The sequence below is a fragment of the Cyprinus carpio genome, chromosome B2 (assembly GCF_018340385.1).
Source record: "Cyprinus carpio isolate SPL01 chromosome B2, ASM1834038v1, whole genome shotgun sequence".
Taxonomy (NCBI): Eukaryota; Metazoa; Chordata; class Actinopteri; order Cypriniformes; family Cyprinidae; genus Cyprinus; species Cyprinus carpio.
Window position 1 is genome coordinate 6441027 of NC_056598.1, and position 12716 is coordinate 6453742.

The following is a 12716-nucleotide window of genomic DNA, read 5'->3' on the forward strand; positions in this document are numbered from 1 at the left end:
AGGCACACCTGTGCAATAATCATGCTGTCTAATCAGCATCTTGATATGCCACACCTGTGAGGTTGATGGATTATCTCGGCAAAGGAGAAGTGTTCACTAACACAGATTTAGACAGAATTGTGAACAATATTTGAGAGAAATAGGCCTTTTGTGTACATAGAAAAAGTCTTAGATCTTTAAGTTCAGCTCGTAAATAATGGCGGCAAAAACAAAAGTGTTGCGTTTATAATTTTGTTCAGTGTAATAATTAAATTACATTACAAATAATGCAAATAATCAATAATGGATCTACGTAGTGACAACCTGTATAAAATGTAAGGTAAAAGGCAAATATTCAATGTAATATAATATAAATATAATAGAACAAATTATTGATATGATATTCTGTGATATGCAACAAAACACTGTTTTTTGTTCAGACAAGGAACAACTTCATCTATGATCTTGTGCAGTGCTATTCCGAGTTATGATCGCGTTGCTGAGTGTAGCTAGGATTCAGTTCATTTTACCCTAACTGGGCAACTCAACCGAGGGGTCGAGCACATTTTCTAAGGTAAAAACAGATATACATTTTATCACCATGTTTCTGCCATTTAACTAAATTTACTGTTAGGAGGTCTAGAACATGAAATCCGATTAAATAGTTTTTTAATTTTTGACGTTACTTGCAGCTAGTGTTTGAAGAGAGGCATCACGTCAATACATTCCTGGTTTTGTCTCGGCTTTTCAGCAACAATATATTTTTGCTGCAGTGTCACCCAGTGGATATAATTGCCATTACACACTCTATTTAATGAGAGGTTTAAGGAGAAACGGCCAAAAACAGGGTTTGGCGAGTTTTAATTACAGTAATTTGATCACAAAAAAAGGTCAACCGCGTGGTTACAATGCACTTTAAAGGGTTAACAACTGATTTCTAGTTGTGTCCTCTTTTGGAAGACCAAACAAAGTAGTTTCACTTTCACAATGAAACACACAGCATCTCCACAACATGGTGGCAGCGGCAACAGTGAAAATCAAAGTTATGCCTTCTTTCTTTGCGTGAACATTTGGGCGGTGCTATACAAATCTAAATTATTAAATGTAAATGATAACAGTTAGTGTGGGGTAGCATTAAATGTGCTGTATGTAAGATTTGACTCTACTAAAGCATAAAAGTACCATAATATGTTTGCAGATATTTAAGAAACATGCTAAGTTAACATACTTGTTTATTTGAAAAATAATGCTACAGTCAGTTATTCTCCATTGAAAATGTACGTTCCGGGCCGGAATGTCAATCTTTGTTTTGGTTTGTGAAACCCGCCCACTGCCAGTTTACCCAATTGTATTTCGGCACCCCGGGTTGCCAGTTGGCGGAAAACACAGCATATTTCATTTCATTCATCATCAAGTGCGCTCTTTCCTGTTGGTGTCGTCAATCAGGCAACCTGCCTGTGCCTGAAGTCTAAGGATGAGGGACCGGGTGAAAAAACCCTCTCCAACATTTTGAATTTGGACTGCAATACCTAGTTCAACCACTTGGTGTTAATCCTACATACAGCACCTTTAACTGAATGGAGCCACTCTGACAAGCACGCATGTTACCTACACGGATGTAAATAATTAAAGAGCATATACAGTATAAAACCTGCATCGCATACATTTATTTAATTGAATGACAGCGTTTGTGAATTCACAATAACAGTATGCTTAATTATGATTTTTAAATGGGTTAATATATCACGCAGCCTTGGAAAACAGTCTAATAATGCATTTCATAGATTCTCGTCAGTGGAATGCGCCACTTCCGTTATACTGCCAGTTTGTCGAAGCGGGCAAAATAAAATCGGGAATTTTTTAAAAATTTAATACGCAAATAGAATTGACGAATCACGATAGCCCTAATCATAGTGGGATCCCTGTGTATAGAAAAAACCTTTACCAACAACTCTACTAACCTCACTTGACCCAGTCTGTCTTCAGCTAGTAGTTGTTCCAGCTCAGCCTGAATGTGATTCAAGTTCTCCACATGAGCATGAGTGTCAGCTGAGTTCGTCTGACTTATGCTGGACAGAGAGGAGGGGTTGGGTCATAATGAAACAGCTGGAAATGATACAAGGATAATGTTACGTAACGTTGTTTAGTTTCTGTAGACTTTTGGAGTACCTGTGTTCGAGTTCTCGGATCCGCTTGTTAAGCTGATCTTTATCCTTTTCAAGGTCTCTCAAGTTAGTCTTTTTACGATGAAGAGCAGCCTAAACCAAGAAAAATGAAAAACAAAAAGCACTGAGAATTGAGAATATAAAGGGCCAGTTTTACCGGCCAAATTAGCAGGAGAGTGCAATTCCAAAACAGCGTGATGGTAGGGGAAATTTCTGCGGGTGATTTACTAACAACGTGCAAATTAATCAAGCGCAGGGCCCGGTGGGAAGGCACCAGTTGCACCCCCCTAAGGACAGTCCTGGTTCCAAGTTGTCTTTTATTTCCTGAAGCAAATTAGAAATAACATGTCTTGGCGAACAATATGTTTGGATAATGTGTTCTTCTGGCATTCAAAATTAAATTAATACTTGTGGAAAAAATCCTCTCCCTTCTATCACGCGCTCTCTGTTCTCTGCGGTGCCTCCTCTAGCAGCAATAATTGCAGCCATTTCAAGTGCAAAATAGTTTAAGACATGCTTTTTTTGGGCGTTAAACAAATGGCAGTAATTTGATGAGCACAAACATTAGTAAAACATGTTGCATATAAATAAATGTGTCCATGCCTTTTCAGCACTAATTCATCACTGCGTGTCTTTAGTAAAACCTGACAGTAAAATTTTAACAGCAAAAGACGGTTTGCGCTGGCACAAGCTGTTAGTAAAACTGTTGCCCAAAGTTTCCAATTTCCCTGCTTATGGCCTTTCCACACTGAGCAAGAAAAAGCAAAACAAATATTGGACGCAATGACACACTGGAACAAAACAACAGATTCCTACGGATGCTTGCACACAAACAGCTGTTGCACAAAAAGGCAAGAGTGGTGGCGCTGTTTCGAAAACCAGTGTGAACAAACACAGAAGAAGAGTATCCTGAGAGAGGAGAGTGGATGCCGAGTTCTTGTTATCTTTGGTATCTGAAAACAAATTTATTCTCACATGTTCTTAATATAGTTAATATTAATTCTCCACTGAATTATGTGATCTGGAGTGTCCGTTTTCATCCACGTGTGCGAGTGTTGAGTCAGTGCACTTTTACTCTTTAGATCTTCCGTATTAAAAAAATCAAGTGAAACATTTTTCTACATGTGAAATATCAAAGCATATAGACATATGATTATGGCAATATATTTTTTGTATGTGTGTTGTATACAGCAAATGGTATTTTTTATAACAATAAAGGATGTTTATGACGATAAGCAGTGTGGCGTTATTAAACATTAAACAAGCCTACAAAGAGTGCATGGCTGTCTATTATAGAATCAAAATCAACCACAGTTATTACAAGCACTAGATGATGATTTAAAGTGGGTTTTAAGCATATACACTAATAATGACATACATTTTCAAATGTGGCTTCATGCTAATTGTACTTCTATTTATATTTTAATATGTATTATTGTAAGCATTATAGATAGTTTGTGTTTCTGGCGTAAAATCAAACTTTATTTAGCTATATTAATTTAATGCTGTATATTGAGCAGTGGACGATGTTAAATCCATATATGAGATACATATCTGAAGGAAAAGACATTGTTGGTCGGCACTCCCTAGCATGCAGGTGTGAATTAGCAGAAGGCGATCAATCATTTTGCGCTTGATGTGAAAGCAACGTTCGTTTGCGATTCGCCTCACTTTTTTGCATCACGCTCAGTGTGAAACGACCTTTATGGTGTTGTGATTGCGCACCTCAGCGGCTTTGAGATCTCGGTTGCGTGCCTGTGCTCGGCTCTTCAGTTCAGCGCACTGTGGCTGCAGCTGCTGCATCCGCTGCGTCACACCCTCCAGCTGATCCTGCAACTGTCCCAATATCCTGTTGGCCTCCTGAACTTTCCCCTACAAACAAGCAAAACCCCAAATAGACACACGGCAGATTACTGTGAATCAAACATGATTAGATTTTCACTAAGTATTTTCTTCAATAAAATATCTAGGGCTGCTGGCTGTGCATATCCCAACAGAGCTCTGTAATAACCGCAAAAAGCTTTGAGGGTTGCTGAAAGATGGCAGTAAGGAAGCTAGAATATCAATGGAGTTAAAGTCATGATCTACTGTGACCAAAGCAAATTTTTGTTTTCAGTGCCCTAGCAAATGGCCTATCTATGCCATATGGAATAAATAAATAAATCCTAATAATCGTCACACTTTCCATGAACCCATTAATGTCCATAAGCTGCATAACTGTAGCTGTTTTTCTTCATTGGATTTCTCATTGTTATCAAAACGATTGTTATCAATCATGGTGTGCCAAACCTGATTGTGTATTCTAGTGCAGTAAAAAAGCTAAAAAACCCAAATCATGCCATTGCAATTATAAATTGGTCATGTGTTGACAAATAATCTTATTGTAAAAATTAGATGAAAACAAAGCAAAATTGTCCGTTTCAATCCAATTGGCTGTTTTTAAGCAACTCTTGAGCATGTCTGATAAAGAAATTGATTGGTTAGCAGCATCTAATCTTTAAAAGTTATTCAACTTTTGTTTTAAGCACTTTGTAGTAGGTTATTTGAAAATCATTTTTAAAATTTTTTTTGTTTTGTTTTGTTTTCAATACAAGAGTTTGACTGTTGTCCAATTACTTGAATTTTTTTCATCCCAGTCTACATCAAGAACAAACTCCCACATCTGCTAGGAGGAGAAACCTCAGCAAGCGCAAACATGGCTGCCAGGTGTTGTGCAACAGTCCATCAACGGCATAATAACATCAATACTCATTGCCTATTTTTTTGCCTTCCCTTCTCATTGTTACTTAATCTAACTTTTTTGTGTACATAGCAGCGCTGCATCTGGTGGGTTCAACTTGATAAGCTATGAAAAACATTAAAATGCAACGACACTTTCATCGACATCATGTCCCGTGTGCCACTGATAAGGCTAATAATGGGGATTTTTATTTTAAAATCGAAGAATATTCGAAATTCGATTTTTTACAGCCCTACTGTGGAATAATGTATTTCTGCTAAACCTGCCCCTAAGCTGTGGAGAAAAAAAAATATTTTTAAACATCAGTCTCATTCTAACCAAAAACGCCTACTAAGGCAGGAAAAGCTGAAATCTGGCTCAAACTATCCTGTAGTCAAATGCGTGTTTTCATGAACACAAGAGGAAACTGGACCACAGAAACTCCAGATAATATTCAGTCACCTCCCACTCTTCCACCTTCTGGTCATATTTGACAGTTGACTTCTCTTCAGCTGTGATTCGTTCTCTCATTGGCTTCACCTCCTGCTCCACCTCCGCCACCTGATGTACATGGACATACATTTCAATATTAGGTCACAATCTTTGGTTGTGAGATATTTGAAGCATGTGATCTTCTAGAGATGGGAACTATAAATAATTTATGATTCAGGTTCAATCAGTGAATGAGTTGATTAAAACAGATGAATTCTGAGTCATTCTGACTGAATCTTTAAAAAAATCCATTTGTTTGTCAATCAGGCTGTGCATTTCGTGCAACTCAACAGAAAGGTGCCCTTAAAAGTATAAAAACCACAGTCTACCTTTACAAAGATTATATGATAATAATATGAAAGTTATAAAATCTGATTAGGAAATTGTGTTCATTTTGATTTGAGCCATGCAGTCACAGCTCATGTTACGGTGGCAGTGATTCCTAACCAGAGCCCAGGCCATCTGATTCTTCAGCTCATCCAACTTCTTCTGCATTTCATCAAGTGAAGCCAGACTTTTATAGCGCTCTTCTTTCTCATGGTACTTTCTCTTTAGCTCTTGTAGAGTCTGTGAGAGAAGAAATGGTGTGCCAGAAATCAGAGAGTGAAAGAAAACTAAACTGCCTTCTTAAAGAGCTTCTAGTCTATCAATCCAATCAGATACTGATGCTCCAGCCAATACATAATTTCGGTTCAGTTACATAAACCACTATGTAAATGTGATTATTTCAGCACTCACCTCCCTGTGCTTCTCCACTGTATTCTGGGTCATGGTCTTGGTCTTCATGATGCAGGTCAAATCTTCTTTCATCTGATCAAGTCGAGTGGCTTTCAAGAAAAACTAAAGCAAAAAGAGCGAAGCAAATTTCAAGTGTGTATTTGTTATGAGAGAGACAAATGCACAAACACACACAAAGTCTCACTTCATATTTGTCGCCCTTTCCATTGGAGTGGAGGATGTCTTTACTCATTTCCTGAGTTAGGACAGAGACTGGATTGTCCACCTGAGTATGAAAAAAATAAATAGATAAATCAAAACAGATCATTTAAATATTTTTGTTAGCAAACATTTAGAGAATTGAGAGGATCTTTAGCCATACCTGGATGTTAAAGTGATCCAAAATGGAGATCAGTTCTTCCTTTTTTGATGACACCAAGTGACCTGGGAGACAGGCAAATCAAATTGTCAGATTTTTGTGCTAACTCATCTCTCATGTGGTAGAAGCAAACCAAATTAGGCAGATGTCACCATGGACAGGTTGTGTGACTTGCCCTCATCCTCAAACCCCATGAACAAATCTATGCACCAATTAAAGGTTTACGAAAGAGTATAAACATGGTTTGTACCAACCACAGTGTGTTTTCTGCAGTGAAAAACACATTATTTTTCACATATTTTACATTATTATAACACCTCTCTCCCCAGTCTGGCATGAACGGCTCGAATAGTTCCTCTTTCAAATGAAGGCCTGTCTTCTGAAATATGAGATGTGCTGTGATTGGTTAGCTGGGCCAGTGTGTGTTGTGATTGGCAGCACTCGGCGCCTGGTCGGGAAATGTCATGCCCCTTACCATAGCCACCTGTGAGCTTCAGTGTAAATATTGCGTCAAAATGAAACCAATTTGAGAAGCAATTTAAACCCGGATGATTGTAACCACTAACAAATTCATCTGCTTGGGATAGCTAGCATGTCTCAGACATAGTGATATAACACTTGTTGCCTTCTCTAGTGCAGCTCAACCAGGTCTCCTCCCATTCGTCGATATCTGTGATAACACAAATCTCGTAAAATATGCGTTGTAGTCCAAACGAGTCGTTCGTTGTAGTTTTTGAAAAATGATTTCTGTTAAATAAAATATCTCCTTTTGAAATGGACTTTGAGCTTTGTAACTTTGCAGATCTTTTATGCTCAAACAGCAACATTACAGACTAACTAAAGTTGAAAAAGTGAAAAAGCATAAAAGGATCCCTTTAAGTAAAAGCAGCGGAGCACCACAGATGCCACATATGCTGTGCATATGAGCACATCTGACTCAACTGGCTGTCGATTACACATCAGGAAAGAATTAAATGCTGGCTTTAATTGCAAGCGCTTCAGAAAATCTTCACGTGCCTTCTGTCACGAGAGCACAGACACGGATATTATTTTGGAACGTGTCAAAGTAACATTTTTAGGAGCTAAAAAAGTATGGCGCTGAAAAGTTCAGTTTAAACTAAACAAAAGAATAACCATTTCAACTGAAATTGTTATATGAATCAGTATTAAATGTAAATATAAACTGCCATGTCAAGATTTAATTGCTATAAATTAATTTGTACAAAATTAGCACACAAAAAAATATGCTTGTCTTGCGAGAATCAAGTTTTGTTTACAGCAAGGGAAAACCAGTCTCCTCTGGACTTTTATCGAAATAGTCCAACATTTTTTCTTGACAAATCTTTGTTTGGTACTTCTACGTTTTGCTCTCTCCTCTGGGCTTCTGCATTCGTCACTTCTCAACGGAGTTTATGCTACGGCTACATCATCCGCTGGAACTCCACTCTCTCGTGAATGCGCTTACACCAGTTAGCAGAAGCTAGAGATTACAGTTCATAAAGTTTTAAAGGGGTCATTGGATGCAAAAATCATTTTTACATGTTGTTTGAACTGAAATGTGTCTTGGCAGTGTGTGTACACAACCACCCAATAATGATAAAAAAAGTTTTTTTTAAATCCCCATAAATATTAACCCCTTTGTCAGATCAAGCTGTTCACAGATTCTTGGCTGTGTGATGTCACACAGACCCAGGCCGCTCTCATGATTGCTGGTTGATACTGGGGTTTTACCTTAGACCCGCCCTGAGTGAGATGTAAACAGTCTGCCATTGTTTCGACGCCAGATCAGGTGTAGACAAGAATGTCTCCTAAGCAATTGAGGTGTTTTGTTGTTGGATGTAGTAATGATCATCTGAAGATGGCCTCTGAAGAGGCTCTGATGAATGAAGAGGCGCTTCACTCTTCATTCACTTGGCTGCTTTAACGCAAGCACAGTGGAGAAAATGACAGAGACAGATATTGTATCTAATCTCCATCCCCATCAAAAAAAAAAAAAAGTTAAAATCTGCAGTCTGGGAATACTTCGGATATTGAAAAAAAATGTCCTTGAGAACAGATCTAATTTGCAAGCAAATCAAAGGTGAGATGGTTCTGTATTTGTAAGTATACCTGCTTTACTTCTTAGATTATATGTCTCCATTCCCTCGCTGGAGATACAGTGATCTACGATGATGGACTGGCCAAACACTTCTGGCTTATACGCATCTCGACCCCTGTTCCTCAGAGTGATGGACACATCTGCAAAACTAAACATTCCAGAAACAAAAACAGTGTGAGAGACTATAAATAGACTGTGATTACACTCAGAAATCTGGATAGGTGTGTCGTACCGCTCTCCTTCCTTCACAAATCCTTTGATAAAGGAGCCTCTGTTCGTGGTGTGAGCTTTAACACCCAGGGCTACAACCAGAGCTGTCAGCACGGCACTTTTTCCACCTAACACACAAACATACATGAAATAACTATAAATAAAACCATAAAAACTTTGTCAGCATTGATAACAAGCAGTAACAACTGTCACAAAACTGTGTCCCTTGAAATGTTTTCTTCTTATTGTAGTCTTTAAAAAGTTTATTTATTTATTTTATTGTCATTATCAACCAAATATAATTGGTTGAGCAAATGATAAGGGCTCATTACTCAGTGTTATACTAGGCCTATACTTGGTGTTTGTTTTTCAAGGCTTTTTCTCCATGCGATGGTGTGCTTGATGAATTCAGTTTGCGAATAGAAACACATGGACCGCAAAATACAAGACTCAAGTAGTCAGACATTCGATAGTCATAAATATCAGGTTATAAATACTGACGTTATCACAGGGAAAATGTGTAACGGATGCCTCACAGATGCAAACGGGGTAAATAATGTTTTGTGTTTCGATTAAAATAAAGTTAACACTGGCCAGCTGCATATCATATCAGAGCTGTTGAAACCAGAGATTCACACTAAATAAAACCAAATTATTGTTTGCATTATTTAAAATATTAATAAAAATTGCATTATTGTTCACTCTAACTGTATTGAGATTTTCCCGAAGGAAATTAACAAATATCCTGCTAATTTTTCAGACTTTTAAGCATAAAGCCTAGTCTACTGCCACATAAAACTCTGTGCGATCGCCTAAATATGAGCTAGGCCTACTGATAATGAAAACTGCTCAAACACAGTTTTATCCAGGCCCGGTTCCAGAATTAAATACTGAGGGTGCTTTGGAAATGAGTGAGTGTGCTCTAGCCTCAATGCACATAAATGTTCGTGTATATTTTTGTCCCATCCATTGCTCTTTCAAGCGTGAATCCCACTGTGGATGTCATTACCGAATCTTTTTGAAGCGTGTATGTGGCCGAAAAACAAAAAACATATATTCAAATCTAAATGGATAATATAGCCTTGAAAGCACATAAAGAGCACTCCTTTTATAATCACTAAAAAGCTGTTCCTTGTCTTAGTTCATTGCGATCTCAGGAAGTTTTTTTGTAATGAGGATTCTTGGAAAACTAAGCACTGGATTCTAGCATTTGAGCGGTGAGTGGATTCCAACTTAAACAGCAAATTGCGTTCAAGAGATCAACAGATATGTCTGCGATTGGCTACAATGCTCAGTACTGCAGAAAACACGATGCAAATAAACATTTTGATGCTTTCCAGAGAGCAAACACAAATATTAACTGGATAGTTTGCCAGATCGGTTTCGCCAATATGATAGTGAATAGGATTTCCCATAGGTACTCGAGCCCCCGAGCACCCACAGGATCAGCACCTATGGTTGGTATATAATATAGCATGTGGTGTATGCCAAGCCTCATCTTATTCACTTTTGTTAATAAACGTTATGTAAGCTAGTTTGTCATTATAGCCTACTTTTTTATTGTTTTTGTGGTTTTAATTAAGAATAATTAATGAATCAATCGTTTGTTTTATTCTTAAAAAGTAAAAGGTGCATACATATAAGTAAAACAGACAATTATATATTTTTTGTAAAGCGTGACACCAAGATTTCGAATACGCAAAAATTCAAACCACAAATAATACTGATGAAAAAGAACGGGTTGAATGTTTAACACTTTCGTTACCATATGACTATAAACTATGATAAAAGAGCAAAAGAGCGACCAGTGGGCAGGATGAGTCTAGAGCCTTGGTAATGCTAAATTTCTCCAAATCTGTTAGGGGTGTGTGATATATATCATCTGCTATAATATCGTAATTGTTGTTTTAACAATGTGCCATTTCACATTATCGAGTATTTTGAAAAAAATACCATTTAAAACACCCCTACAGAGTGTACGCTTACATTATGAAGTCTAGTGCAAGTGCGCATTTAGAGTGTGTTCTTTCACTGCATCATTCACAATAAAATTTTTATTGTGTGTTTGACTGTTAAAACAAAAAAATATTTGTTGTGTGTCTCAATAAATTGGGTTAAAGGGTTAGTTCAGCCAAAAATGAAAATTAGCTTGTGTTTTACTCACCGTCAAGTCATCCTAGGTGTTTATGACTTTCTTCTTTCATACGAATGCAATCTGAGTTATATTAAAAAACTGTCTTGGCTATTCCAAGATCTATCTATGCGCTCTAAGCGGGTGTGACAGTTGAACTGTCCAAAAGTTGTCAAATAAAGTGCGAGCATTCATAAGAATCCGGGGGGTGAATAAAGGTCTTCTGTAGTTAATCCATGCGTTTTTGTAAGAAAAATATCCATATTTCAAATGTAATTAATACTTTTCTATCACTTCCGTTATCTGTCATTCACGGAATCCGTTCCAGCAGATGTTGTAGTATGTCGGTGTTGCGTGATTAGTGACGAATGCAGAGATAGAACAAGACAAAATGCCGGTCACGAATTAGAAGTACAAACCGAGGATTTGGAAAGAAAAATGTCAGAGGATTTCGATATAAATCAAGAGGAGACTGGTTTTCCTTCGCTAAAGTAAGGAAACTTTGCTTCCTTTGCTTCTATAAATAAACTTGTGATACTAGCATATCTCAGAGGTACGCGGGCTATGCATATGTGCTGCGTCATCCGCCAGAACAGCATCCACGTATGATTTCATTTTCATCCGCATATTTTCATTTTTGAGTGAACTATCCCTTTAATTTAAAAATATAGTGGTTAAAAAAAAATCTATTGCTCTTTGTTTTACAAAAGGTTATAAAAAATTTAAATAATTATCGATACTGAAAGGATATGAAATATTATATTGTTGATAAATTTTTAAGCTATGTCGCCCAGCCCTAGTTGAACTGTTCCTTAAATTAGTTTATTTCAAACAATGAAATGCTGTCAGTTGATCAAGGTTCAAACTTAGGCCCAATCCACACGGAGGCGCGTTTAGCTGTATACCTAAAAATGTTGTATCGTATCGGCATTTTGTCCAGATGGATCCGGCGTTTTGGGAGTGTGAAACTGATATTTTTTTTAATTCGGGTCCCAGAGTGGATCAATCTGAAAACAACAGCCTTGCGTTTTCGTGTGCAATCATTTTCAAGTTTACTAGTTAAAAATCATAAAAAAAAAAAACGGGAATCGGTCAAACATTCTGGAAAATCAAGATTTAAATTTTTTGCAAAATTGCCCAGCCCTAATTTACACCGCACAGAAAAATCTATTTTCATGCAACTAAAAATTAAATATGGAGAAGGACTTACTTCCATTGTTTCCTACAACAAAGTTGACGTTTGGACCAAATGCAAAAGGACCAAGCATCGAGTGACACATGAAGTTCCTTAGAGAGATACTCTCTATGATGCCCACTTCACCTGTGACCTGAAAACACACATACATACAGTAGATCGTGTATGGGGACGTCTCAAGCAAAAGTCTATGTAGAATATGCAAAAGGTATTACACATAAAGTATTTTACAGCAAAAATTAGCAGCTGCACAAGTCTTACACTCTGTGATGTGCTCAAGCCCTCTCCTGAACTGAAGTAGCCCGTTTCATCCTCTTCAGAGGCCTCGGGTTGAGACAACTGGCTTCTCTTATCAGGCGCCTGCCCTGAATTACTGCTCTTTCTCTTCGACATCTCCTACAAACATTAAACCTTTATCTTTTGCAATATACACACATTTATATCCTTTATTGTCATTACACTGCCACGTCACTTAATAGGAGGTTAAACAACAAGTGGGAATTTGTACATTTGTATGTATTCCTTGTCTTGTTGCAAATAAAGTCTCTAGTTTTAGCTTAAAAAAAAATTAACACCAAATCTTATTAGATCAATCTAACCACTTAAAGTTGAAACAGATCTTTTATTTTGT

General features: G+C 37.4%; 1 protein-coding gene across 1 annotated transcript in view; it reads right to left on the reverse strand.

The window, feature by feature from the left end:
- The window catches only part of LOC109107726 (structural maintenance of chromosomes protein 6-like), a 49912-nt gene that overhangs the window by 32277 nt on the left and 4919 nt on the right, over positions 1–12716 (reverse strand). Inside the window, exons 2-13 of the mRNA XM_019120954.2 lie at positions 12347–12481; positions 12101–12218; positions 8782–8887; positions 8561–8697; positions 6455–6516; positions 6278–6358; positions 6094–6195; positions 5803–5922; positions 5326–5424; positions 3870–4016; positions 2149–2237; positions 1941–2048 (exon numbers count right to left, since the gene is read on the reverse strand). Of these exons, the coding sequence (XP_018976499.2) occupies positions 1941–2048; positions 2149–2237; positions 3870–4016; positions 5326–5424; positions 5803–5922; positions 6094–6195; positions 6278–6358; positions 6455–6516; positions 8561–8697; positions 8782–8887; positions 12101–12218; positions 12347–12478 (1301 nt within the window). The 5' untranslated portion in view covers positions 12479–12481. The remainder of the gene's footprint in view (positions 1–1940; positions 2049–2148; positions 2238–3869; positions 4017–5325; positions 5425–5802; positions 5923–6093; positions 6196–6277; positions 6359–6454; positions 6517–8560; positions 8698–8781; positions 8888–12100; positions 12219–12346; positions 12482–12716) is intronic.